Source organism: Manis javanica, chromosome 8 (genome assembly GCF_040802235.1).
Source record: "Manis javanica isolate MJ-LG chromosome 8, MJ_LKY, whole genome shotgun sequence".
In the NCBI taxonomy this organism is placed as follows: Eukaryota; Metazoa; Chordata; class Mammalia; order Pholidota; family Manidae; genus Manis; species Manis javanica.
The window spans coordinates 30,569,318-30,597,312 of record NC_133163.1 but is presented as its reverse complement, the minus strand read 5'-3'; the positions used below and the strand labels follow the sequence as shown (position 1 = coordinate 30,597,312).

The 27,995-nt window shown below is 46.0% G+C and overlaps 1 protein-coding gene across 1 annotated transcript; it reads left to right on the top strand.

The window, feature by feature from the left end:
* The first annotated feature begins 21 nt into the window (after nt 1–21).
* Nucleotides 22–27,995, top strand: TTC9 (tetratricopeptide repeat domain 9). The gene is made up of 3 exons (XM_017681105.3): nt 22–596; nt 24,369–24,551; nt 26,385–27,995. The coding sequence occupies exons 1-3, from the start codon at nt 197–199 to the stop codon at nt 26,462–26,464; spliced, it is 663 nt and encodes a 220-aa protein (XP_017536594.3). The 5' UTR covers nt 22–196; the 3' UTR covers nt 26,465–27,995.

Below are 27,995 nucleotides of genomic sequence, written 5' to 3'. Positions count from 1 at the left end.
AGAGAGCAGCCTCCAGCAGCCGCCGAGGAGAATGGCAGTGCGGGGCGGTAGACAGCCGCGGGGAGTCACGGCCGCGGCCACGCTCGCCAGGCGCGGGGCAGGCGCCCGCCGCTTTTAAACCCGGAGGGCGCGGCGGCGGCGGCAGCGGCGGCGGCGGGCGGATCGCGGCGCGCGCGGGGCGCCGGGCGGCGGCCGAATGGAGAGAAAGGGCTCGGCGGCCGGGGCCAAAGGGAACCCGAGCCCGCCCGCGGCCGGCGAGGCGCCGCGGCCGCCACTGTGCGTCCCGGGCGGCGGCGGAGGGGCCCCGGCGCAGGGCCCGGCTGGGGCGGCGGCCGAGCCAGCCGAGTTCATTCGGCGCGCGCACGAGTTCAAGAGCCAAGGGGCGCAGTGCTACAAGGACAAGAAATTCCGCGAAGCCATCGGCAAATACCACCGGGCGTTGCTGGAGCTGAAGGGGCTGCTGCCGGCCCCCAGGGAACAGGAGCGGGACTCGCGCTCGGCCTTCGCGGCCGGGCCCCCCAACCCCGGCCGCCTCACGGAGGAGCAGACCCAGACGGTGGAAGCCATCGAGATCGACTGCTACAACAGCCTGGCAGGTGAGCTGCGCGGCGCCGCGCGCCCGGCCCCTCCTCCCCCGCCCTCCCGGCCTCGCGCCCGCGCGGGTCCGCGGGCCCGGGCCGGCGCCCCGGGTCCGAGCCGACCTCTGCGGCCCGCCCGCGATGCGCTGCCCCGCTGGCACCGTGCTGCCCTGGGAGGGAGAGCTGGGAGGGGGGCGCTTTGGAAAAAGTGTGACTTTCAGGATTCTCCCTTCCAAAACTCGTTGTCATCCCTCTTCCCTTCCCCCGCATCATCGTAAATCTCAACTAAAAATAACGACAGGCAGCAGGGATCCAGGTGGCCCGGTGGCGGCCACTGTTGCTACTGCTCACCAGTGGACCTGGGTCCAAATGCGGGAAGTAGCCCCCAAGGTGGACCGCCCGCACCCACCGCCTGACCGGTGGCTGCCCTGCTCAGGCATCCTGGGCGCCAGGGCTCGCCTTCACCTTCCTCGTAACTGACCGCACGCATCGCTCTGGGTAGGTCCTTCCTCAAGTTCCTTCGGCTTTCTTAGCAAAGGGCAGTTTGCCACGATGCCTTCAGCATCTTCGGTAAAATGGATTCCAGAATGCCCCTTTCTTCCCCCCGAGCTCGGCTTGGGGCCCCCGGTTGCCAAGTGAAAAGAGCGGTCCCAAAGGGAAGCCAGTGCCTGGCTGGGCTTGAGCTGTGCGACATTCTCGCTCTGCGCCGGGAGCCCTGCTCCTGAGGACGGCGGGCTGCTAGGCAAGAGGAGGAAGGGGGCCCTTCGGTTGGGATGAGCCGGTGAGATACATATTCCAGAGTTCACTTTGGGGATTTAGGTCAAAGTCAGGCATTAAAAAAATTTAACTTCGGCACAGGAAATTTTAAAGTCACCTAAAAAGCAAAAGTCTGTTTTTTTCCAGGGCTTTCCTGTGATAAGGTGGGAGATGTTGGCAGAGCCAATGGTCTTTATTTGAAAAGCATTGTCTCCTCTGTCACCCCATTTGGTGTGATTTCGACATGGTTCTGTTCCTCTGACCAAATAAAAGATCATTATTCCTAGTCCTTACCCTTGAAGTTGCCTAAATTAGCTATGGACAGTTGGAGCGGAACAGTGATAGGAGAGTGACTGCTTGTGTCTGGTGATGGTGGGTGTGTCTGGGGCCCAGGCAATTGGGAATGAAGAAAAATATGGATAGTTCTGCTCTGGTCCCTTTGAGATCCCTAGTGCCAGCCTGCCTCTGCCTTCCCATCACGCCATGTCCAGTATCATCTTAAGTCAGGTAAAACCCAGGCACTTTATAAATAGCAGTATACAAACTTAAAGGATTAATAGTAACAGCAGCTGCTGTGAAAAAAAAAAGGAGGAACTGGAAGCAGTACTAGTAATAAGGGCAGCAGTTAAAGTAGTAGATGGATTTCAATCCATCACCAGGTACAGCCTGATTCCCTGTGTTTCCTGTAAGGCTCTGGCATACTTGCTACTACATGATGAATAGTTAAAAGGCAGAGTGGCCATGGGTGGAGGAAGCGCATCACTAATGCAGTGATTTCGGAGAAATAATGGAGTCTTGCATTTAGTATTGTCCCTGGGCTTCCTAGGGTTGCCCCTCACCCCATGCTTTTGGCTGCTGGCCTGTGGCTACCACTGCCTGTCTTCTACGCCAGAAGTGGTTACATTTCCATGGTGAAACCAAAGATGTGCCCTTGGTCAGGCCAGCCCAGTCAGGGCGGGGCTAAGATCCAGACAGCGCCTCCACACCCCACACACTTTGGAAAACTTCACTGGGGAGAGGATGGAGAGTAGCAGCAGACTTTCTCCCTCTGCTGCCTTCTCCAGTGCTCACCCCTTATTAATAATCCACTGTGTGCACTGAGCTAGGCACTCTTCATACATTATCTTTTTTAATCTTTAAAACAGTTTGGTAAGAGAAATATGACCATCAGTGTTGCAGAGAAACCCTGAGGTTCCAGAGCCTGATCAACTCCAAAATCCACATTATCATCACACCTTGATGCACAAAGTCCGTGTCCTCTAGGCCTCTGTATCTCTTGAGTTCAGTCTCAGGTGATCTCCAGGGCCCTGCACTTGGAAAATTCTCTTGGGAGCTCTCAGTCCTGGTAACGGAGAAAGAAATATGGTACCTTGACTCAAGACTGTGCTAGGGCTATTTCCAAATATTGTCGAGTTTCACATAAAAAAAGAGAGAGTAATTACAAACTGAGCAATCTTGTCAAAGCCAAAATCTGTATCCTGTATAGAAAATTCATCTGGGAGAAGGGATCCACATAGAATTGACCTAGAGAAGAAATATAAGCCTGATGTTGATTTCCTTTGGGACAATGCATAAAATCGGTTACTACCATCTCAGAAATCTTAGCTAGTAGTGAAGTGTCCTTTCATGTTGGTTTACAAAAGTAATACATATTTGTAAACTGTATTTTCTTTTAGAAAATATCAGAATGTTTAAAGAAGAAAATACAAAATTACCTTTAATCCCACCACCTAAAGAAACCCATTGTGATATATTTCCTTCCTATATTTTTTTCTGTATATAAATGTAAACTATTTACAAAACTAAGGATCTCCTGTATCCTTTTATTCCCACTTACCATTATGTCAGAAGCATTTTTACATTTCATTCAAATATTTTTGTGAAGATTATTTAAAATGGCCACATAAAATCTTTAAATGTGTGTTTATAATTGTCATTTGATGGAAAGGGAAGGAAAAGATGCTCACTGTTGTTGTTAGAGCCAAGACAGTGAAGCATGGCCCATAAGATATTCTTTCCCCCTTGTGCCTGCTAAAAGGAAGGAGCCAGCAACTCCAAGTTCATTCTGGCAAAAAGGCAGCTGACCCGTGGGCTGCAGGAGCTCATTAGTCTGAGGATGCTCATTTTCTCAGTGATCTGTCTTTCTACTCAGCTGTGCCTAGAGGGAAAGGTTTGGGGTTTAGGAGGAACTTGGACAGCCCAGAAGTACCTAGAGGATTAGGCTGTGTTGCTAAGGCATCTCAGCAGCAAACAAAAGGCTGTTGTGAGGCTTCAGGAAGAAACCTAGACTCTGAACCCTTGTACTCTGTATGGAAGGCTGCAGCCCCCACTCTGCAAGGGGGCAGCTTGAATGTGCTATGAGATGTTAGTCTAAAAATTCATTTGGGTAACTGGAGGGGATCACGTGAAGAGTGTGCAGGCAGTTTCCAAAATGCCCGTGGTTATGTTCTCTTCTAGCTGGGAGCTCCTTCTGATTAGGAGGGATTTTGCTAGTGGTACCAGACCCCCATACTTGTCTTATTCTCTAAGTAATTGCATGGCTTATTCTCTAAGAAATGCAAGGAAGAGATGGGAAGCATCCTGTACCTTCAGAATTTCTAATGACTTTGATATAATGATTAGAAAAGACCTGTTTGGGATGATGTAGGAATCTAATCCTTTCAAAGGCTGCAAAGGAAGCATGTATTGACCTGTAGATCAACTCCTGTTGACCTTGAAAAGACACAGGACTCCCCTGGGGCCTTGGAATGTTCTGTTCAGAACCTCTTGAAGGGCAGAGCCTTTTACTCTACATCTGTTCCTGTGGGGCTCTGGCGGCCCCAGCTGGGGTGTGATCAAAAGACTGCACCACATAATGACTTTGTTGGTATTTTCAAATGATGTTCTGAGACTCAAATGCCAGCAGTAGAGAGGGGTGCTGACAGGCCATGGTATTGTACCTGAAGGCTAGATGAGAGTCATCCTATGGCCCTATCCCTGGCATACTCTGAATTTGGAAAAGCTCCTACCATGTAATTTTACCTCTATTTTCCCATCCATTTGAGGAGGTTTTTTTTTTTTTTCCTAACCAAAGGGGCAGATAATATCCATTGATCCTAATTGAAGCCCCAGGACAAGGACATGACAAGGCCTAGAGAAGTCACCCTGGGAAGAGGCCTGGGGCAGAAACCAGCTTGTACCAGTTCTTGTGTATGGGTCTTGAAGCCATAGGGCCAGGGTCAGCCACATGATTTGTGGTGCCCAGTGCAGAAGGAGTATGTGGGGCTCCTGGTTCAAAAAGCAAGGGAGAAGTGTCATGAGACTCAAAGAGAGTTTTTTCCTCTCTTTTATGGTCTCTCTCCTTGACATGGTGCTGTTATTTGCTATTTAATGTCATTAAAAGAAAGTTAAAATTTTTAATTATTGGCATGAATTTTACTGTTCATTCATCTTTGTATTTAGTGCAATGCCAGTTTTAAATGGAAAATAACAGTTGTATGCAAAATCATATAAATTACACATTCACGTTTTGTAGCTTATATGTGCATATGTAGTTTATTCTTACTAGAACCATGAAAATGCTGACAAAATGAACTCAACTGTTCTTATTTCACTTCATTATATGCATACTTTATATGTGCATTTTCTACCAAGCTTGGCTTTCTGATTAGTAAGGAAAGGAAAAGGAACTTTTCCTGACTCTTACCCTACTCTTTCCTTCTCTGTCATTATTTTCAGCATAAGTCGTTGTCTATTAAGGGAAGTAACACAAGTAAGAAAGGATCTGATGGGGCTTTCAGTCATTTGTATTTCTTAGAACACTACTGATTTCTTTCTGCATTTGAAGCAATTTCTGGGTTGAATGGAAAGCATGGCCTCTTGGGGCAGTCAGCATGTCTGCTTACTTAGTTATAGATCAAACTTTCTTACCTTATACTCGAGTTGGGTCTTGCTGAACTCTCATGTATTGTAGATGCACTGGAATTCTGTGCTCATGGGGCATCATGAATGCCTTCTGCAAAGGGGTCTGCAAAGAATGGTTGTGCCTTTCTCCATTGTTCATGTACATGCTCCATTGTCCCACTTACAACTTTGAAGATAAAATTGTTAAGAATTTCAGGAAGACAACAGTGATAAACCCAATACAGGCCCTTCTGAGCATGGGTCCTCTGTGACTGTGTAAGTTGCCCACCTTTGAAGCTGGCCCTCAGTGGAACACCAGAAGATGATTGGGAAGATACATCTAAGGTGGACAGAACTAGATATAGACTCTAAGGAAGATTCTAAGACAAAGGATACCCACTAGAAATTGGTGTGGAATCAGAGAACCAGGCATAAAAATGGATGAATTACAAATGCATACACTCAGTGGTTAAAAAGAAGGTCAGGAGCCAGAGACAAGTGGTAACCTGGTAGCCAGAAGATGAGTTTGGGGAGTAAGAATTGGTCAAAGGAGGGGAAAGAAGAGGGGCTTCACGCTAAGATGCCCAGCCAAGATCCTGCCCTCTGGACGGAAAAGCTTGCTTGACCAAGCCATTGTGGACATGAGGCTGTTTCCTGGGCAGCACCTTGGCCCATAGATCTTAAGCCTATAAATGTGTCTTCTAAGATCATCTTCCAAGAAAGGATATGAAATTGAAAGTTGTAGTATGCTTTCAAGGAAAGAATATTCTGAATGTAGACTTTGGTCTGAGTTTCTAAAGTGGATTCTGAAACTTCTTAGTTTACCTGTGAGGGAAATGAGTTGGGTGGCTCTTAGTCAGAAGCTCTTTAGAACATCTTGAAGTCAGAGTCCATCAGTCAAAATACATGGGAGGGTATATTCCCAAGCAACGGGACTCAGCTGCAGTGTGGACAGGAAGGCCAAGATGCAGAGCAACCAAACGCTGCTTCCAGAGCTTTGCATGTTGTGAGTGACCTCCAGATGGGACATCCTGTTCTTCCAGCAGGCTATGCTCACTCCGAACAGCTAGGATGAAAACCAAATATCTCAACCAACCAACCAGCAATTCCCTAATTCCCAGGTATTTGGCTTTGGGAGGTCAGATGGCCTTGTTGGAACTGAGTTTTCCATTTTCACTGAGATGATTGGTCCAGGCCCAACTACACAGCGGCAGGCAGCACAGACAGTAATACCAGACAAAAGCCGAAGATAGGAGAGGGTGGTGTATTCATATGGCCTTGAAATCATTCATTAACAGAATAAAGCTCATTATCGAAATACATACACACATTTTTCATATCAGCAATGAAATGTTGCCATGTCTGGGAGCACCCAAAACCTACAGTTCCCAAGTGTTTTGAAAAGGAAACAATGTGTAGTGCCAAGAGGGTTGACTTAAACTAGAAGAATCCCAGGTTGAAGTGTATCTTCCCTTCTCTTTCTGCCAAAGAACTTTAAAAGACCACTTAAATTACAGGCAAGGTTTAATAGAAGCTCATGAGACAAAAAGCTCATGGGCCTTCATGGGGTTTCTGTGTGTAAAGAACAAAAGTGAGAAGTGATGCTAACTGGCTAGCTCAAGAGTTATGTAAAATCAGAATTATGATTTCAGATTTGGATATGACCCCAAACCTTCACACAGGTGCATGAATTTCCTCGTCAACATTAGCAACTTGTTATCCAGACTGAACTTAGCTAGGCACTCCAATGACAGGGATTCTCACCTCAATCAGAAGTGACCCATTTAACAACCACCACCACACAAGAACAACTAACATAATAATAGTAACAAGAATGGCAGTAAAGAATACTGTAATGAGCCCAGTTCTTGGCACCCAGTAGAAGTTCCATGAACGTGTTTGAAATGAAAGAAAACTCTAATCCCAGCATATGTCTTATTTTAAGGATCCAGTAAATTCAAACATTTCATTAATATTAATTGAGTACCTAATGTGTGCTACACCCTAGGCTTGGGGGTTGGGTATACAAGAGTAAAGGTGAAGGACAAGGTCCCTGCCTGTAATGAACTTACATATATATATATAATTTCATTTCATCTATCTACAAATTTTTGAGAGCGAAAACTTGAGTTTGAAACAGTTAAGTCACTTGCCCACAGTGATGTGGTAGTACGTGGCAAACTGGGATTTCTCACCTGCCAGATCTGTAATTCCGAAGCTTTCAGTCCCAGCCATTCACCCTACAGCCCCCATCTTCAGGAGCTTCTTCCTTAAGCACTAAAATGTGCCTCCTTGAAATTTCTATTGATCCCTATTCTCTCTACCTTTTGAAAGCAACAGAGGATATATTTCATCACTGCAACAAGGACAAGCCTTGGCATTCTTAGGGCAACTCGCTTGCCCATCCTCCAGTCTAGTCCTCTGTAGGTTGAATATCCTTTTACTGTTTGTGCCTTGTGTGGTTAGGACTCCCATTCTATGTCCATCCTGAGTAGGTAAGAGGAAAGCGTCCTGCATTCTGTAACCAGGTCATAGTTTCCCTAGGTAAGGTGACCTGGATTTGTATGGACAGAGAGGGGTGAGGAGCTGGTGAGTCATAATTTCTAATGTGCCTGGAGGCTGCAGAAGCCCCACCTATACTTCCTCTTTTCTATCCCCCTTGCTCCAGAGTATGTGAATTCCCCAGTTGAGAGGTCTTGGGAAATTTATGTGGAAATATTAAGAGCAGGAGTTCATTTGGGCCATTACTGTTGCAGGAACCACTTTGTGGCTACAATGAGGGGAAATGACCCTCTAGAAGAATAACATTGGGAGTTGTCCAAATGCATTACTCCAGACCCAGTCAGTTTTAATTTCATGAGAGTGATGATACCATCATTTTAAAATATGTTTCGGTCTAAGTGCCAAATAAGGTTGGACATGGTATGGAATATTTGCTCTCCGAACATCCTGAAAAGTAACATTTATTTTTTTCATTTGTGTTTTTATGACTGGCTGATACTAGGTTCTCACTCTGTGGGTTAAAACCTCTCCCAAGAAACAAAAACAAAAACAAAAACCCTAAACCCAGCACTGAACTGCTCAGCTAGCCCCATGTCTAGTGGAACACTACTACTGAGGTACATTCACATGACAGCTGGCGGCACATTCACTGCACGTGTGAAAATCTGGTTACAAGGTCTCTGACCTGGAGTTTCCTCACTTACTAAGTGGGTTTGACCACGCCAGCCTGACTCACAGGGTGAGGACAAGGAGCACGAAGATATGTCTGTGAGTGTACTTTATAAACAACGAAGTATTAGAAGGGTAATTATCTCAAGTGGACAGGGATATGTAGGAGAAAAAAAAGACATAAGAAGTAGGACCTACCCAAAAAAGGAAACTCTCAGCTAATTTTAACAATTTGAGGTTAAAAGGGATACTTAGTATCTACTAGGACAACTCTCTTGGTGCCTGGTTTTTGTATTAAATATCTATTGACTCTCCCATACTATCTCAAACATGCACAATAAAATAGTTCTCAAAAAAAAAAAGAATGCATCTGATGAAGAGAAGGCAAGGAGTATATTCCCCGGAAGGCTAAGATATCCCCCATTGTCTTCAGACAGCCCGCTTTGAAGAATACAGCAGAAGCGTAATTTGGTGAGCAAGAACTTGAACTGCAGGTTCTCCCATGTGCTGGTGCCCTGGGTCCAGGGGTTTCACATCTTGGGCTGTGGTTTTCTTGTTTATAAAAAGTAGGGCTGGATTCTAAGATCTCTAAGGTGCTTTCCAGCTCCTAAAAGAAAAATTCTCCATGCCATTCTTTTGGCATTGTGTGGCCATTACACAGAATGGGGGTAGTTCTGTGTGTGCTGACCAGCCTCCAGTTTCTGTTATTACATCAACAGACAGAATACATAATTTATTTGATTCCCTTGTTTAAAAAAAAAAAGATATAAAGTAGCATAAACATATAGCTGATACAGTATTTTCATTCAAGAACATTATCTGAAATGATACAATTGAAGCTGTTAATTTCCCATGAAAAAGGGACTGGGCAGAGGAATTGTAGAGAGAGAGACTTCCACATTTTTGGAATTATTAAGGCTATTGCTTTTAGATCATTTTAAGGTTCACAGTAAAACTGAGGGGAAGGTACAGAGATTTCCCATATATTTCATGCCCCACACATGCACAGCCTCCCCCATTATCAACATCCTTCACCAGAGTGGGGTATTTGTTACAGTTGATGAACCTACATCTAATACATCATAATCACCCAAAGTCCGTAGTTATCCTTGGGGTTCACTCTCAGGTTGTACATTCTATTGGTTTTGACGAATACAGAATAACAAATAGCCGCTATTATGGTATCACACGGTGTCTTCACTGCTCTGGAAATCCTCTGTGCTCTGCCTATTCATCTCTTGCTCCCCGCCCCCACCCCTTGGCAAGCACTGATCTTTACTGTCTCCACAGTTTCACCTTTTCCAGAATGTCATCAAGTTGGAATCATACAGTATGAAGCCTTTTCACATTGGCTTCTTTCACTTAGTGTTACGGTTATTTAAGGACCACCTTAAAAAAGACCACCATGTCTTTTTTAACATTTTATCTTAAATCTTTCTGTAGTGTTTGACTTTTCTAGCTATATGCAATATTGCTTTTGTTTTATAAGAAAAATGATGACAGGATTATCTGTGTAGAGAAATTGTGGGTAGTTTTTTCTTTTTCTTTTCCTGAAGAAAACCTACCTTATAAACATAATTTTTATGGATATAATCTATGCCTTGTCTATCCTTGTCAAATTTGTCAAACATAATTATCCCAAGCCCCAAACTTTCTCTTAATATTCCATAAAAGGACCCCTCACCCTTTCTGCAATGCCCATCACCCCAGTCCACACACACAGGGCCAGATCCTGGCCACATGGTATCCCCTCATCAGAGATTCCCCTCTGTACTCAGTGGCACATTAGTGACACTTTGAATCTGCTGGTGAGGCATGGATGAGTAGAGTCGGAGCTTGTGATATTAGCTGGTCATGATCATTAATGATGTGCCTCTGCTGGGAGGAAAGGATGATACGGGAAATCCTGGGAAATTCTGACCATTGTCAGCTCAGACACAGCAGCCCGAGCATCAGAAGAAACTCATTCATTGAACCTTTATTGCATACTTGCCATGGCTCTTCATGACCCAAATATAAATCCTCTTAGCCTCCTCAAAACATGGCATTGGGACAGGGAGAACCAGGGCTCTAATCCACACTCTGCTGCCAACTTGCTCTGTCACTTGGGAGCCTCAGTTTCCCTATGCGTAAACAGTGGGGTTTGGTCAGATGCCCTCCAAGACTTCTTTTAGAAGTGTAGAACTGTCTAGGATTTTGAAGGCCCTCTACCCATTCCTCCCGCTTTGGCTTCTCTCTCTGAGAGCAGCTAGATTTAGGAAGAAAACAGGTAACAGCCTCTCTTTTATTCTAGTTTATGGTGTGTGCTGACATATAACCATTAAAAGATCTCAACTAAAATTTCCAAGGCAACCTTTGTAAACTTCAGGGCAAACCAAAATAAGGGATCTCACAGCCTCCCAGGATGATAGAGGAAGACAGAGGTTCTCTTCTAACCAGAGGTTAGAAACCTATATAAAATGTTATCTGGGCCCTGGAATGTAAATTGATGCCATTAAATATTACCTATTACTGCTCTAAATTCCTAGATTATTCCAAAATTCAGACTTCAATTCTAAGCAGGAGGTAATTAACCATTAGCAATGTGGCAATATGGGCAATATGAGGCCAGAAAGTCCTGTTGGCAAGAAGAAAAAAAAAACACTTTTAAGAAACAGACTTTCAGGAAACAGTTGACTAAATTAAAGTCTCAGAGAGTTGCCACCCTTGGCCTAAGGCTGGAGATCCCCGAGGAGTGTGGGCCAGATACAACATTTTAGGATGTGATTCTGTGCCTACAGCTCACACTGAGTCAGAACTGAGCTTTTATTGAATGGACCTGCACGCCCAGGTTGTAGAGGGCACTGGGTCATTGGGAACTTATGCAGACTCTTTACTGATACCTATATAGGGAGAAGGGCTGTATCCCTGTGTATGCTATTGAGGATGGGGGCAAGGAAAGAGAACACGGAAGAACATGCAGCAGACCTAGACCCCAGAAAACCTGCAGGGCAATGTGGCCTAATGAAAAACAACTGTACTTAGCATAATAGGACCTGAGTTTGAATCCTGCCTTCCCATTTGACTCTTCCATTAACCTTGGACAGGTCCAAAACAGTAGGAACTTCTCTTTCCATTACAGCATGAGAGTAAGAATGTACCACACAGGATTGTGATGGTGATAGAAATTAAAAACATGCCCATAAGCCTAGTACAGTTCCTGGCACATAACAGGTGCTTAGTAAATGATGGTTCTGTATAAATCTAACCCCTATTCCAGGAGGTACTAAAGCAGGAAAGTATGTAAGAGGGGAGGAAGAAAGCATTCAGTAAAGGGGGCCAGAGGAGAATATGGGAAGTGAGGGGGCAAACAAGAAGACCAAAGAAGGGTCGGGGAAGTTTCTTCCCCCCAAGTAGCTGCAGGGCAGGGGAGGTGAGCAAGCTGTGATCCAACAGCCTTTGATGTGGGTGCTTCCTACATGGTGTGTTCCTGGATCCAGGAAGCTGAGTGAACAAGTAACCCTCCTGACTTCCTGTGAAGAGCACCTGAGCCCCAGCAGAACCAGGGGTCCTTAGGCCATGGGGTCTGTGCGCCCTTCCAGCTTCTCAGGATACAAGTCAGTCCAGGAACACTCAGAAACTGCTGGGTTCTCGGCAGATGTGGTGCAAGCAAATAAGCCTCAGACAGTGTCTGTTCTCTGCCACTTCCCATACTCTGCCCTAGAATTCTCTGACCCTTCCTTTGAGCTGAACTAGCGGCAAAAGAACCTCAGGCTCTCTCACAAGTCAGACCAGTTCAGAGTCTGAGAGCAGAGAATCAGGATTTGCCACGAAGAGAAGATACATGCTGTGATCAGTTGGTTCCCCGCTGGGGAGCTTAACAAGCAAGAAGGCTTAGTGGTGGGAAGGGGAAATGGAGGAAGGCCAGGCCTCTGTGGGAGGGACATGTCCAAGGAGAGGCGCACGGCTGGCAGCCCTCTTGTGCCAGGCTGCCACCAGCTTACTAAGCTTCCTTCCTGGTGTCAGTCGAGGAGAGCGCCTGGCTTGACTGGGCATCCTAAGAGTACAAACGTGTCCCTTGGCCCTCCTTTTAATCTCCCCCTTGGGGACTGCCTCTGCTGTAATGCCCAGTGGCCTCTCAATACCCTACGTCTCCCCATGGCAGTGCACCCGGAACAGGCCATGCTTTTTTGCTCAGGAAACCCTTTAGAAGCCTTTCTCCTCACCTCTCCTTACAGGTTCCACCCCTATTCTCTCTGAAGAAAAAGTGGACAGAGGTGATTTTTTTCATAGCTTTCTAATTATGAAAGTAAAACAGCATAATTGCAGAAGATATTGAAAATAAAGTAAATTCAAAGAAGAAATGAAAACTCACTTGTCGTCTACTAACCCAAGTTGCCAGCTATTTCCTATCTGGGTTTATTTCCTTCCAGTCTCTCTTCTGTGAGTACATATGTGGATACGTAGAGCAAACATCAGCCAGCCCACTTCGAGGTCTACCTTTCTCCAGTCTATTTAGGGAAGAAGGAGTTTGTCTTGTACATGCTGGGGCCACTGCTGGGAAACCCTGGTCTCCTTTCTTCCCTCTGCCCGCCAGGATGCTGCTCACTCTACTGGGTGTCAACCAAGGGACAGTCCTTCTTCCCCCCTATTGCTTCTTCCCTTCACATCCTACACTGCCAACACATCTAGCTATACAGTCACACCAGATTTTACTAAACGTTATGGGATACAGAAGAAGCTTACATCTCAAAAATTGAATATTCAGAACTCTTTTCTCTACAACTCATTTGGCCAACAAACAAACCACTAGGAATATCTCATTGGCCACTTACCTTTTCTTGGCAAGGTCCAGCTGATCACGCTTCTCAGACTCCTTTTCTCAGCCCTTCCCACTACGTTCTCCCACTCTCAGATGCCTGTCATTTCAGACACAGAGCAGTTTGGCCTCTTCATCTACTTCCTTTGCCTCCAACTGACCTCAAGGCTTATTTTCCCCATTGAACAGTTAATAAAGGTATTCTTTAAAAAAGACAATTTCTTTCCTAAGAGGAACTCTGATGCCTGCTATTACAAATTTTTGAGCCTGATACACACGGACACACACACACACACACACTTATTTTTCATAAGTTTCAGGTCATACTACACAAACTTTTACAACCTTCACTTTTTCCACCAATATTTTCCAAGGGGACATTTTTCAGTGTCATTATTTTCTACAACATGATTTAATGTATGTATCATGTCCCATTGTACCAGTGTCCCATTATTTATTGAACCAATTGCCTACTGATGTATATTAAGTTATTTCCAACACAATGCTGCCACAGAGAGGCCACAGAACTGCTCTTTGTGCTACACATGTGCCTGGTAACTGACTCATCCCCAAACATGTCTGGTTTTGTGGTGTTTGCACTGGTGTCATGGAAGGATGTTGGGAGAGGTGACCCATCATGGCTCAGAATTCCTGCCACCGGGCATGACATGCCCTTGGCCAGAGCCAACAAAGTAAAGATAGTATCAGGCAGTGGGTTTCGTCTGAATATTTCTGGGTATATGCTCATCATCACATTTCACATGGCCCAGCTGGCTCCTCCAAAGTCCCACTTCCAACCCATGAAAGGGGTGTTAATGAAGATTCCAACAGACGATATTCCTGCCCTGCCTTCTTCCAACGACCCCTCCCTGTGGGTACCGCATGAGGTCGAGAGTGAGAGCTGGGGCCCATGGATGGGTAACTTGTAACTCTGCTGTTATGGCGCCCAGGTCTATGCCTTCCCTCGTGAACAGTGGCATGTGACACACCAAAAGGCAAGGCTGACCTCAGGCTTTGACGCTGCAATTCCCCTGAGCAGATTCCCAGATCCCTTAAAGGGCTGTCAACAAAGCCTTAAGGTTAGACGGTGTTTAGACTGGGTTTTCACCTTAGCTCTTTCACCTGCCACTTTGATAGCTAAGTACCAGCCAAGAAAGGGTGAAAAGGAAGGATATAAACTCCTTGAAGATACTGTTGTCTTTTGATTGCTCTCCATTTGCCTTATGAAACTTCAGGCATAGGCCACGATTCTCCCTGTAAGTCAAGTGGCCTTAGCAAGTCGCTTCACTTCCTCAAGCCACAGCTTCTGGAAGCTAGAAAAATAATGCCTATTTCCCAGAGTCACTGTGAAGGTCAAGTTAGTTGTAAAACACTACACAAATGTTAGGTTTTGCTTCTTACTGGGCATACAATATGTGCAAACCACTATGATGTGGTTTTGTTGTGTGGAGATTTAAAGATGCCCTATCGATGCTTGTCAGAATTGCAAAGAAAACATGTTTCATACTGTGATGATGGTGATGATGGGCATGGTCTGAGGATGTGGCTGTGAAAAATAATTTTCTTTGGAAAATTAAAGGGTCCGCCTAATGATCGTACCTGTAGATCTGACTTCATTAAAAAAAACCTACCCAACGTTCTGTGAAAACATTAGCATTAGAGAGGAGCATGCTATAATTCACAGATATTAGAAAAATAACAATTTCTCAGCGAGTTAGAAGTAGAAGGAAATTAGATCTTGATAAAGAACATGTATAAAAAAACTAAAGCCCAGAGTACTTCAGTAGGATCTGTGAATGGTATCAGTGTCAATATTATAGTCAATATATTATACTATAGTTTGTCAAGATGTTACCACTGGGGGAAAACTGGGTAAAGGGTACAGGGAATCCTCTGTGTTATTTCTTACAACCACATGTGAATCTACAATTATCTCAATAAAAAAATAGTGTTGTAGGGGTTAGTTTTACAAGCACCAGCTAAGGCAGGGGTTGTTTCAAGAAGAAACCAGAGACATGTCATGTCAGCCCTATTAGGATGACAGTAAACTCTCAATGGAATTGGAGATGCTGGTGGTTTTAGAACTTAGAAAACAAAAAAGCCTTGGTGGAAACTCTGCCCTTGTTTTTCTCCTTGAATGCTGAGCAACAAGTAGGGTAGAAGGTCCTGGAGAGTCACCCGGGATGAGAAGTATACATATAAAGTGAGCACAGTCTGACAACATCAGAGTCTCACACTTATGCCTCACAAGAAGCAGAATTCCTGCCTCAAGTCTGTCTAATGAAGAAAATGAGTTAAATTCATTCATTCATGATTCGTTATAAGCAGTTAAGCATCCAGGAGGACTGTGTGGGTAATGTTTATGAGTACAGGGCCAGATAGTATAGGTTCAAATACTGGCCCCAATGCTTATTAGCTTTGTGACCTTAGTTGGGCAGGTGGCTGAACTTCCTTGGTCCTCAGTTTCCCCAACTGGAAAATGGGCAAAATACTAGAACCTACCTTGAGGCTGTTGTCAAGATTAAATGAGTTAACGCTTAGAACATTGCCTGGCCTGCTCATGCTTATTACATTTACCTAATTACACTTTCTGGGAGGACACTTCCTGCTGGGGTGGGGCTGGGTTCTCCTGAGCTCATGATGAAGCATCTCAGCCTTCTGCCATGTCTCCCCATTCCCCTGGCCTGGGCTCCTGTAGTCCAGAGAGAAAACTAATCACTAAGAAGAGAAAAACCCAAAATGTCACAAGTTGACCGTCTGTCTGAGAACAGTTGTTTGCCCACATACGCAGATTTCCCAGCTCTAGGACTTGGCCATCTGGGACCCATTTGCCCTTGTGGGTAATTCTGGAGTTCTCCATAGTTGTCCTGTGCTCTCCTGGTCTAACCAGCTGGGAGGTTCCTAAGGAACATATATCCAAAGTGCTCGAATAGATCCAATGGGAAGTACCAGCTCCAGAGGTGAGGAGGCCCACCTGCTGGGGACTTACTAAAATGTGGGTTACTGGGCTCTGCTCTAGCCCTCCGGAGTCTGCAGTACTGGGCATGGGGTCTGAGAATCCCTACGTTAAAGAAGTTTCCATGAGTGATTTAATGGTAAACACTTGTCTAGGGTTCTCATCAGATGTCGGACTTTTTTCATCCTACCAACAAGCCTTCAAGGAAAAGATAAATAGTAACCATAATAATTTCATTTTTACCCACTTCAAAATGAAGACCCTGAGAGGGGTGAGGGGTTTTATTTAACTGAAGGACACTAAGCAAATGCCAGTGCTGGGGACATTGTCATGAGTCAACTAGCTCAGAAGCACTGAAACTGGCCAGCAACTCCTCCACTAAAAATACTTCCCTCTTCCCTCAGGCCCACTTGTGTCCTGAAGTCAGGAACCAGGCCTATTGATTTTCCTGCTACAGCTGGCTTTTAGAGCTCCTACCACTCGTGAATTACTAGACTTCAGATGAGTCCAGCGATTTTGGGTCCATCCCCACCCCATCCATAAAGCTGTCAGCCAGATACCAACTATGGAATCCATTCATCCATTCCTCTTGAGGGAAGGGGCTGTGAACAGGCTGCAGGCAGTACTCATGCTTGCAGTGTGGGGGTGCAGAGGGGTGGGAGGAGAACCAACTGTTGACTCAGAGGCTCTAATCTGTAAGTGAGAAGAAAACGGGCCCAGAACCCCACCCCATTCTTTTCCTCAAGTCCCTTTTTCTGCTTGCCAAGCTACATTTGTTATATTCTCTGCATATACTCACCCATCCCCAATAGGGAAAACATACCTCTGAAAGGAAAACTGCTAAGTGAAACCATGCATCAAACATAGTTTTGGGAAACATTTGGGACAAGTGTGCTTATATACTGCCTAGACCATGAAACCAAAATGAGAAATCCAAAACCAGAGTTGTTTTCAGAACTCTGAATGCAAGCATTTGTGTATACAGGAGGGAAAATCAGCACTTCCGTGGAGAGATGAAATTGGGTGGGTCATTGCAGTCCTGGGTATGGACCGTCATTTCACTGTACATACTACATTCCCATTGCTCTGTCAGAAATACCATCTAAATCACCCTCCAAAATATATCTGACCTAATCTTCAAAATTTGCTTTAAAGTAAGCTGTGTATGTGAGTGGGACTCAAAATGGAAAATTTATCTGATGAATGTACATGTTGCCAGGGAAACCGTATTTGACAAATGGCTTCCTGAAGAACTAGCACTTATGAGAATTGGTTTTTGTGCCCGACACTGTGTGAGGCATATAACACACATTAATTATCTCATTTTATCATCACAAGAGTTCCTACAAAATAAGTATTATTTTCTCCATTTAACACAGGAGAAGAACGAGACCAGTGGAGATTAAGTAACATGCCCAAGGGCCTGGGCTGGTAGGTGGCAGAGCTTGGATTCTGGCCCAGGATCATCTCCAGACCCAGCACTGATGTTCAGCCAGAACACCCCAGAACTGGCCCAGTACTAAGTGCCTATTCAGTGTGGTTATGACCTATACCAGTTGTTAAATATTTTGAATGTCACCTGTCCAGATCTGAACTCCTTCTACTTTATTACTATGCCATTGCCCCTTGAAATAAATTTGAAAACCTACCAAATAATTTTGTTAACTTTGGGGAAATTTCCCTCAGTAATGTGATTATAGACATTTCCTGGGCCCACTGCCACAGGAATGACCAGCCAAATGTATGAGTTTCCTAAGGTTGCTGAAATAAAGTACCACAAACTAGGTGGCTTAGAATAACAGAAATTTATTGTCTCTCAGCTCTGGAGGCTTGGAGTCCAAAGCCAAGGTTGTTTCCTTCCGAGGACTGTGCGGGTCCCATGAATCTCCCCTAGCATCTGTAGCCTCAGGTGTTCCCTGGCTTGTAATGGCCATCTTCTCTGTGTCTCTTTACCTGACCTTTCCTCTGTGTGCGTCTGTCCCTGTGTCCAAATTTCTCCTCTTTATAAGAACGCCAGCCATATTGAATTAGGGACTATCTAATGACCTCATTTTGACTTGATTACCTCTGTAAAGACCCTCTCTCCAAAGGGGATCAAATTCTGAAGTCCTGAGGATTAGGACTCCAACACATCTTTTTGGGGGGACACAATTTAACCCATAGCAGTAAGGCAGCCTCATAGAATGGTTTGCTGCTCCTCACTCATGGCCCCAGATGGGGCTTTCCTTCCCCTCATCCAGCCCATGCTTCCCTTCTGTTCAGCAGATAAGGGCGAACTATATTGAATCAACTGTAAGAAGAAAACCAATGGCTACATGAACTTGTTCTTTCCCCTTTCAACCAGTTTCCCTTCATCTCATGCCAGTGAGTGGCATTCTGCCCAGGCAGTCACTCTGCCCTGCGTGCACCAAGAAAAACAAAAACAAAACAGGTGCACAAGCCAGGAGAAAATGTGACACATTCTAGCCTGAGGTCTCCGTGTGGTTGCTTTGGGGAACATCAAACATCTAATTTCCAAACATATGATTTCACTCAGTGCCTGAGTGCAATGGGGTTCTTAAGTTGCTGAGTCTCTTTTTCCTACCACAGACCCAATTGTGGAGCTAAAAAAGCCTGGCAGCTCTTTTCATAAAAACACACCCTAACCAAGGTTGGCAGTGGAAGAGGAATCTCCATGTGGGAAGGATGGTTGTAGATGTACAGCCCAATTCTCATCCCCCAAGTCTACCGTTCTCTTGTAAGTTGCACTGGTCATCACTACTGTCACCGTGTTAGGTCCAGGGAAGGCTGTTTCTCTTCTAGCACTTCTTCCCAAGCAGGAATAGACACTTGTCTTAATTCTCCTCAGCTTGGCTGACGCCAGGCTGCATCATTTATTCAACTTGTCAGTGGGCTCAGAGACCAGAAGGTGGACATTTCTTTCTAGATGCTTCTAGATGAGATTCTAGATGAGGTTGTTTGGGAGGCCAGGCCCACTGTGAATGTGTCTCTCCACCCTGTACCCATTCTGCCCCCAAAAGAATGCATCTTTGAATCCAAAGATGTACTTAGGGTCAAGACCACAGACAGGAGCAAGCTCCTTCTCCATCCAGCCTGAGACCTGCCTTGCCAGATCCACAGCCTCCTCTGCTGAGACTGACTGGCAAGCCCTTGCCCCCTTCGGGGAAGATCCTGCCCCAGGGCCCTGCCACATCAGAACATAATCCAATCTCTAGGTAGGTAGCAGAATTGCCTTACAGAAGCCCTTCTGATCATTGCCCTACCAGTTATGACTGTAAGGTGCCTCACCACAAATAAAAGAGAACAGAATTCCTTTTGGAGAGGAACCAGTGAAACAATTTCATCCTTCTATCAAGTGGTGGATGTTTGTATTCACAAGCTGGTAGATTAAAACAGATGGTAGAGATTATTCAGTGAAGTGCAGGCCACATGTGTTACAGATAGGAAACCAAGGCTCAGAAAGAGAAAGTGAATTTCATATCATTGGCTAGTGGCAAAGGTGGGACTAGAATTCAGCCCTTCCAATTCACAGACCAGTACTCTTTAAAAATATTGATCCCTGATCTGTGGCATCTTGCTGCACTGATGGACAGTGACTGCACTGGGGTACGGGTGGGACTTGATAATATGGGTAACTGTAGTAACCACATTGTTTTTTCATGTGAAACCTTCATGAAAGTGTATATCAATCATACCTTAATAAAAAAAAAAATATATATGTATATATATATATTGATCCCTGCCCTAGAGCTGATCACAGAGATTGTCATATTATAAACCTTCATTTAAATAAAGAATAGGACACAACAACGTGGAAGACACTCCTGAATCATCCACCGAATTTGAAAGACAATCTGAGACCTGCTGGATGAGGGGATCCAACCACGTGAATGTAACAGCAGAGGGAAGGTATTTCAGATGCTGGTCAAGTCTATCTGTTAGGGGCCACTTAAATTGATCCCTTTCTCCTGCTCTTCTGCCTCCACTTGCGTCAACCTAGTCGCTATCATATTTCATCATCCAAATTCACTCTTGCCCTAAGAATAAAGTCCCAGATCCTCAACAGAGACCAGAAGGGCCTGGGAGTCTTGGTTTCATCTTTCTTCCAGCCTCCCTCCTTTCAGTCTCTGCTCCAGCCAGGCACAGCTTCTTGAAGCTCCTCAAATAAGCCATTCTCTCCCCTTTGCCTCCTCTTCTTTCAACTCTGCCTAGAAAACTTTTTCTCCTTTCCAGCTAGGTCATTGGTTCTCAAAGAGAAGTGATTTTACCCTGCCATGGGACATTTGGCAATATCTAGAGACACTTCTTTAGGTTGTCATAACTGGCATCCAATGAGTAGAAGCCAGAGATGTTGCTTAACATCCCACATGCACAGGACAACCCCCATGGCCAAAAATTATCCAACCTGAGATGTTTGTAGTGCTGAGGTTGAGAAAACTCAGTCTTTGGACCTCAGTTTAAATATCACTTCCTCCCATGATATTTTATATTGGTTGACGCCCTTCCCCCCTCAGTATACCCCCAATCTGCCTTCCCCACCAGCCCATGAGCTTTAGGATGGCATAGAGTGTCTGGTTCATCCCAGGACCCTGTATACGGTGCTCGGTGCAGTTAGGAGTTGCCTCCTTGACCCTGGAACGCAGAGCAAGGTGCTTTACACATCTAGCAGGGGCCCTGGGGTTGCCAAGGGCTTCAGGTGCAGACCCACAGATACCCATGATCAAGAGCACAGCCTTGGGAGCCTGACAAAAGTGGGTGGGTGTCATCATTCTACCACCACCTAGTTGAACGACCTTCAGCAGATTACTTAATTTCTCTGGAACTAGGTTTCATCATCTGTAAACGCAGCATAAAAATAGAACCTGTTTCACAGAGCTGCTGTGAAGATTAAATGTACATATAAGGTACTGAGTACCCCCTCTGATGTAGGGTAAGGGAGTAACTGAAGGAAAAATGGGCAGTGGGACAGTGTAACCTATTCTAAGTGTCCACTGAAGCCCCCAGCTCTGCAGAGTGGGCATAGGGATGGAGCACCTGCAGACTGCTGGTCATCCTCTCCTGACCTTCCTCAGTTCTAAAGTGTGCCTGCAAACTATCACGTGGGCTTGTTAAGTGAACCCCAAATAGCTCCGTACCCAAAGTAGGGAGGTTCTTAAAAACCACCTGTAGGTAGGCTGAGGGCAGCTTTCCAGACTGTTTCTTGCCCCCTTCACCTTGGGCCCCCTTAAGAGCTCTGGCCGGACACCCTGGTTTCTTATCAGGATTCTACCTCTCACTCAGGCTTTCAGGGCAGCAGCCCATTTGGACCCGAGCTAATTGCTGATTTCTCTGTCTTCCTGGACTCAGCCTCTGGTGCCATCAGGGGTTCCACACCCTGTAACCTGCCTGACCCCACCTCCCACCAGCTCTCAACCCTGGTCCACAGCCAGGTATCACAGTTCTCACCTAGATCTGCAGGGGAATCTGAAAGATTTTCACAGAATGAGTTCCAGAAATTGATTGCTATCTTTCTTTTGCCCTGTGGGGAGGAGGAATCTTTACCATTTCCAGGACTCTTTGCTTCCTCCCCCACCCAATTTTTGATATTTCCATTTCCTAGACTGCTCAGGTCAGGAAACAGAAGTGTCTGTCTGAAGATGGAGGGCTGGACAGGAAGAGCCTGGGCAGAAAGGACATCAGACCATCAGACGGGGCATATGGAAGGAAGTCCTTTAGCTCTGGGAGCAGATGCTGGAACGAGTCCCACATGGGTAACAGCCCATGAGGTTCCCACACAGGGACCTTTTCACAGAACCCCTTGTCTGCAGAGCTGTGTAGGCACCAGGCAGACCCCAACATCATGGGGGTGAGGTGGGGAGAAGAGGGGCCTGAGACCCCACAGCTAAGGGAGGAGTGGGGAGGGCAGCTGGTGGCGCCAGCTCCGTGGATGGACCCATGGTGTGCCAGAAAACTGGTTCTCTGCGACAACGGCTGTCCATGCCCAGAGTTAGCAGCCTGTTGCTTCTGTCGACTTGCTTGGCTTTCTGCTCTGTGGCCGATGAAACCTAATGGGTCACTTTTTACATCTGGGCTGCTTCACTTCCACTTCCTGGTTCTTCCACCTTCGACTTGGTTCACCTGCCGCTCTTTTTTGTCCAAAATGTTCAGCGAAAGGTCTGGTCTCTTAATCAGTAATTCTGATCCTTAATAACAATTATGTTATTTGAGGGATTACAACAGCTGGAAGATTAAAATCAGTGACGCGCCTCTGTCCCCAGGGTGGTTCTTCCAGTGTGGGAGAAACCTGAGCACAAAGGAGCAGTGCTCAGCCTCCTGCCCCGGTGCTCCCAGCCAGGCGGGAAGGCAGCAGTTTGCCTCCTAGGTCCCTGGATTTATTTGTTTGGAAGAAGCAGACAGGTGCCTTTCTTTTCTCTTTCTCTCTCTCTTTTTGGTGACCCCTCTGACATGTCTAACACACTCTTTGCTCTTAGTCAGAGCCTACTAAATATCTGAGTGACTGACTGGAGGAGGAGGTAGCTCGCAGGTCTGGGATTCATGTGGGGCACGTGAGGCAACCGGGGCACAAGATTCCAGGAGTCATCGCTCTCCCGGCTCATGTGAGCTTCTTCACCTGGGCCTGGGCCTGTGGCTGATCACTGGCGAAAGCTCCAAGGAGAGACAGTTTACTCCAGATAGCAGACCAGGGAATAGGAAGGGGCCCCACCTATAGGCACCTGGCAGCCTTGGCTTCCTCTTGCCTGGGACACCCAGGCCTCTTGTGTCCAGAGTGTGCCCTGTATGAGGCTGGTCACTAGTCCGGCAGAAGGTCCGGTTCCCAGGACCTGCAGAGACAAGTGTGTGTGAAAGAGAACTTGAAAAAAAGCCAGAGGCAATTGTCACTGCAGGGGTGCAGGGCTGAAAAGAATTATAATTAATATTCAATGACACTTTGGTAGCCATTATGTGCCAAACCCTGGGTTATATACTTTATGGTCATTGAACAATGCAATACAAACTTGGGCTCTGGACCAAGATAGTTTTAATTTAAATCTCAACCTTGCCTCTTTCATGTTGTGTAACCTTGGGAAATTACCACCTCTCTGGGCCTCAGCCTCCTCATCTGTCCAATGGGAGTAAATAATAGGACCAATCATAGTATTTTGAGCATTATGTCAGGTAATACAAGTAAATACAAAGACATGCATCAAGCACAAGGTAAGCACTCAACGAGTATTAGCTGTGGTTAATACTGTTACTGCTTCTTGTAGCTTATTCCTGGGGCCACCACAACAAACGTCTCACAAACTGATGGCATAAGCAAGAGAAGTCTATTGTCTCAAGTTCTGGAAGCTAGGAGTCCAAGATCTAGGCGTTAGCAGGGTGGCTTCCTCTCCGAGCTTCTCTCCTACCTCCTTGTGGCCTCAGGTGTTCATTGTCTGTAGATGGCTGTCTGCTCCCTGTGTCACTTCACATTGTCTTTTCTCTCTGTGTGTATGTCTCTGTGTCCAAACTTACCCTTTGTCTTAGTCCATCATGGCTGCTGTAACAAAAACAACACAAACTAGCTGGCTCAAACAACAACCACTTATCTCTCTCAGTTGTGGAGGCTGGGAAGCCCAAGAGCATGGTGTCAGCAGACTCGGCGTCTGGTGAAAGCCTGCTTCCTGGTCCGCAGGCAGCTGTCTTCTCGCTGTGTCCTCTCAAAGCGGAAGGGGCAAGGGAGATCTCTGGCATCTTTTTAATAAAAGCACTCACCCCAGTCAGAAGGGCTCCACCCTCCTGACTGCTCTCCTCCCAGAGACCCCACCTCCAAATACCATCACATGGGGACTAGTTTTCAACGGATGAATTTTGTGGGGACACATTCAATCCATAGTGCACTTTTTATAAGTACGCCAGCCATGTTGGATTAGACCCACTCACTGACCTAATTTTAACTTGATTACATTTATAAATCCCTATTCCCAAAGAAGGTCACATTCCGAGTTCCTGGGTGTTGGGACTCCAACAAAGCTTTTTGAAGGGACATAATCCATAACACAAGGTTGAGTAACCTATTCAAGGTCACACAGCTTATTGGTAATTAAAGCGGGTCCCAGAACACAGGATTATTTTAGGACAAATTCCACGGCTTTAATCCCAGTGTGAAGCCCCAACACTGCTAAACCTTCTCTGGATGGAGCAAAGAACCAGAGACACCCAGAGCCTGCTGCTGTTGTGTTGATGGCATTTCTCTCTCCCTCCACAGCCTGCCTGCTCCAGGCTGAGCTGGTAAATTATGAACGAGTCAAGGAGTATTGCCTCAAAGTCCTGAAGAAGGAAGGAGAGAACTTCAAGGCCCTTTACCGGTCAGGTGTGGCCTTCTACCACCTTGGGGACTATGACAAAGCGCTGTATTACCTGAAAGAAGCAAGGACCCGACAACCAACAGGTAAGGCAGCCCCTGCCACTTTCTTCCCTCAGCCCCCTGCGGCCGCTCCCCAGGCGTTGGAATGAGGAAGAGAGCTCTCAATGCTGGCAGGGCCAGGTGGGGACAGGAGTGGCAAAGCAGGGGTCAAATGTGTGGCAGGACCTGGAATGAAGAGAACACACGTTTATGTCTTTGCCTGGGGTCTGGGTTCCAGAGAGCCTGGGCACCTTTTCCATCAAATAGAATACGCAATTCTTCATCTTCTCCAACCCAGAATCCAGCTCTCCTCCCTTATGCAATAAATACATATTGAATTCTTACTTTGTGTCAAGATTTGTGCTGGGCACCAGGGATGTAGATGAGAAGACATGGTCCCTTCTTGTGAAGAGCTCACAGTGTGGGTGGCAAGACAGAATACGAATAATTTTGGTGCTGAGCCCAGCATCTTCCAGGAAGCATGCTCTGACTTCCCCAGCCAGAAGTCAGGTGGAAGTTTTAATGGAGGAAGATGGACAGTAAACAAATGCATGATAGATAATGTAGTGTTTAGTAGTGGTAAGTGCTCTGAACAAAATAAAGCAGAGTAAAATCATCAAGAGAAAAGAGGGTGCTAGTTTAGACCAGGGGGTGCTAGTTAGACCTCTCTGACATGGTAACATTTCAACAATGACATGATGTTGCCTTTGTTCATACGGCCAATTTTTTAAAATGCAGTTCTTCTGAGGAGCCTGAGAGCTTCAGGATCAATTTGCAAATATCCAAATAGATACATCTGTATTTTTTTAAGCAGACCAATATTTTCAGGTGTTGTTGATCTGTTTTGTGTAGATTAATTGTGTTCCCTCACTATCCTGTAAGGAACTTGAATACTAAGAACTGGATCCATTCAACAGAATTTTCTTGAACACCTACCATATGCCAGCACTGTTTTGGATGTTGTGCCTGGCAGTCTTTGAATATTACATGGCATTCATTTCTACTTCTGGAAGTAAACATCTCAGGCAGCCCTGTGACTCTTCTGCTCTGGTGTGTGCAGAGCTAAGCAGTTGTTCCCTGTCATGCCCTGCTCACTAATTTAAGGACTGGAATTGCGGGGAAATCCCCAGTTTTTGGTGAGGCAGCTGCCTGACCCTACTAATGAGGACAAAAGTAAGACAATGAAGCAAAGTCATTTTAAATTCTTCAACTAAAAAAATACATTCAACTAACATTTACTGCTCATTGGATTGAGCACTTTTAGACTTACCTATTTTGGTCCTCATAACAGTTTTAAGAGGAAGTTATTATGACCCCCAGGAGTGGCAGACTTTGGAGACAGACATGCCACTTACCACATGTCTCTGTGGCCATCTTACTTAATGTCTTCAGAGCCCAGTTTTCCCTTTTGTCACAGTGAGGATGATGATACATACCTTGCAGGACTGTAATGAGGGTTAGATGAGATGAAGGTAAAAAACATGGAACAAGGTAAGCATTCAAAAATGAAGGTTGTTTCTGGCAGACATGAGGCTCAGAGAAGTTGGTAATTTGCCTGAGGTTAATCTCCCAGCAGAGTCTCAACTAACCGTGCTGACTTGGGACCACTGGGCTAGAGTGCTGCATAGACATGAGGAGAGACTCCCCCTCCACCCTTCTCCTTTCTGTCTGTACCCTGGGTAATGGTGACCTGTCCACATTTGCTAGGGGGAAGCCATAGAGGAAAGGGCCGACATCCTGGTTGCCCTCTCTGCCACCACGGACTGTGGCTGAGTGGGTCCCACCTGTACATGATCTGCAGACAAAGGCATGGCCTGATTTTGTGCAGACCCAATAGTCTCACCAGGTGTCCCCTAAGGTGTGTTTCTCTCCTCACAGACACCAATGTGATTCGGTATATCCAGCTGACGGAGATGAAGCTCAGCAGATGCTCCCAGAGAGAGAAGGAGGCCGTGTAAGAAGAACATCTTTCTAGGGCTGTGCTGCACCTGACCTGGCCCTTCGAGAAACCCTGGTGGAGAGCCCCCTGCAGGGTTCTTTCTCCCCTCCGGCTCTCCCTTCTTCCTCTTGCTGCCCCTCAACTCTTTGCCTGCTCCCCGTGTGAGAAGGAGACATGCAAATTTGGAATCTGGTGGGTTGCCCTGACAATGGAGACGTCCTCTTCACTAGTAGGGCAGCTACTGAGAGGGATCTAACTTGTTCAGAGACAGCTGGAGAGTACTCTCACAGGCCAGGAAAGCTGTTGCAGCTTTGACCTCACCCAGAGCTTCTGACAGAGGCAGAGCCTGGCAGGTGCACCATCCCAAAGGCAGCAGGCACAAAGCCCATGGGCTGGACCCCTCCACACCTTCCTGACAGATCAGAGCATCTCAAGGCAACTGTGGCAAATCCTGGGACGACACAAACACCAGGAGCAGTTGCTTAAGCCAACAGAGGGACCGTGGATTTGTATACACTGGATTTCCCCCTTTTCTCCCCAGCCCCAGTACCTCAGCCGCTGCCTCCCTCCCTCACTTGCTGTCTTGGCTTGTGCTATCTTCACTCCCCCTCGGGGATCTGAGACTCTGCCAGGACTCACATTCCACTGAAGCCCACTCTCAGTGTCTCTGGTGACCACACATACCATTCCCCCACACACTCACCCAGCAGGCAGCTGTGACAGCAAAAGGGCAGGGTAAAGAGGGCCAAGGGTTGACCATATAGAGGATCGGGGAGGGAGAGATGACATCTAGGGGCAAGAGCATTGTATAGACTGGGGGGATTGAACTGTGGACTAATTAAGTGTAAATAAAAATTAATTAACAGGCAACAGTTCCTGTCATTTGTGTTGGAAGCAGCCCGCTCCCTCACTTTTACTTCCCACCCACCCCCACAACTCTCAGTCAGAGCTACTCAGAGCCAGGCAGGATGGGGCTTCCCCACAAGCAATGGGCCATTTGTCCAGTGGTTTACAATGTTGGCTGCCACCTTTGTGCTTTTAGAGTAGGCTGGGTCAGGGACGTGCCCAGAGGTTTGGCTTTGTGGGAACTTGTACAGCCCCCTTTGGATGGAATTATCTGGACTCCTCAATATCTAGCACATAGAATGTGCTCAACAAATATTTGTTGAATGAATAAATTATGACTGCAGACTGGCTCTCCTGCCTTAAACTAATTTTTCCAGCCTAGTCTCCTGATATCTATGCTCTTTATGCTACACCATGTTGCTTCAGTCAAATAAGAAATGGCTTTTACTGAGGGCTTTTTGTTTCCTGTCATTGTGCAATTTGCTGTGGGACATAGGATGCAGTCCCGGTCTTCAAGGAGATGGAAGACGTGAGAAATACTCATATGAGATTATTACCAGTGACACCTGTAATTTATATGATGCTTTAAAATTTTCAAAGCACTTTCATGTATTTCTCATGTGATCAGAGATAATATTGTACAAATTAAAATATATACCAATGCAATAATGTTAATAGCATTTATTAAATGCACTATCCTCAGA

Bases quoted from the DNA above. Each gene is read 5' to 3' on its own strand.
- TTC9 (XM_017681105.3), top strand. From the start codon at position 197: ATGGAGAGAAAGGGCTCGGCGGCCGGGGCCAAAGGGAACCCGAGCCCG. The intron at 597-24,368 runs GTGAGCTGCGCG...CTCCCTCCACAG, and splicing joins CTGCTACAACAGCCTGGCAG to CCTGCCTGCTCCAGGCTGAG. The intron at 24,552-26,384 runs GTAAGGCAGCCC...CTCTCCTCACAG, and splicing joins AAGGACCCGACAACCAACAG to ACACCAATGTGATTCGGTAT.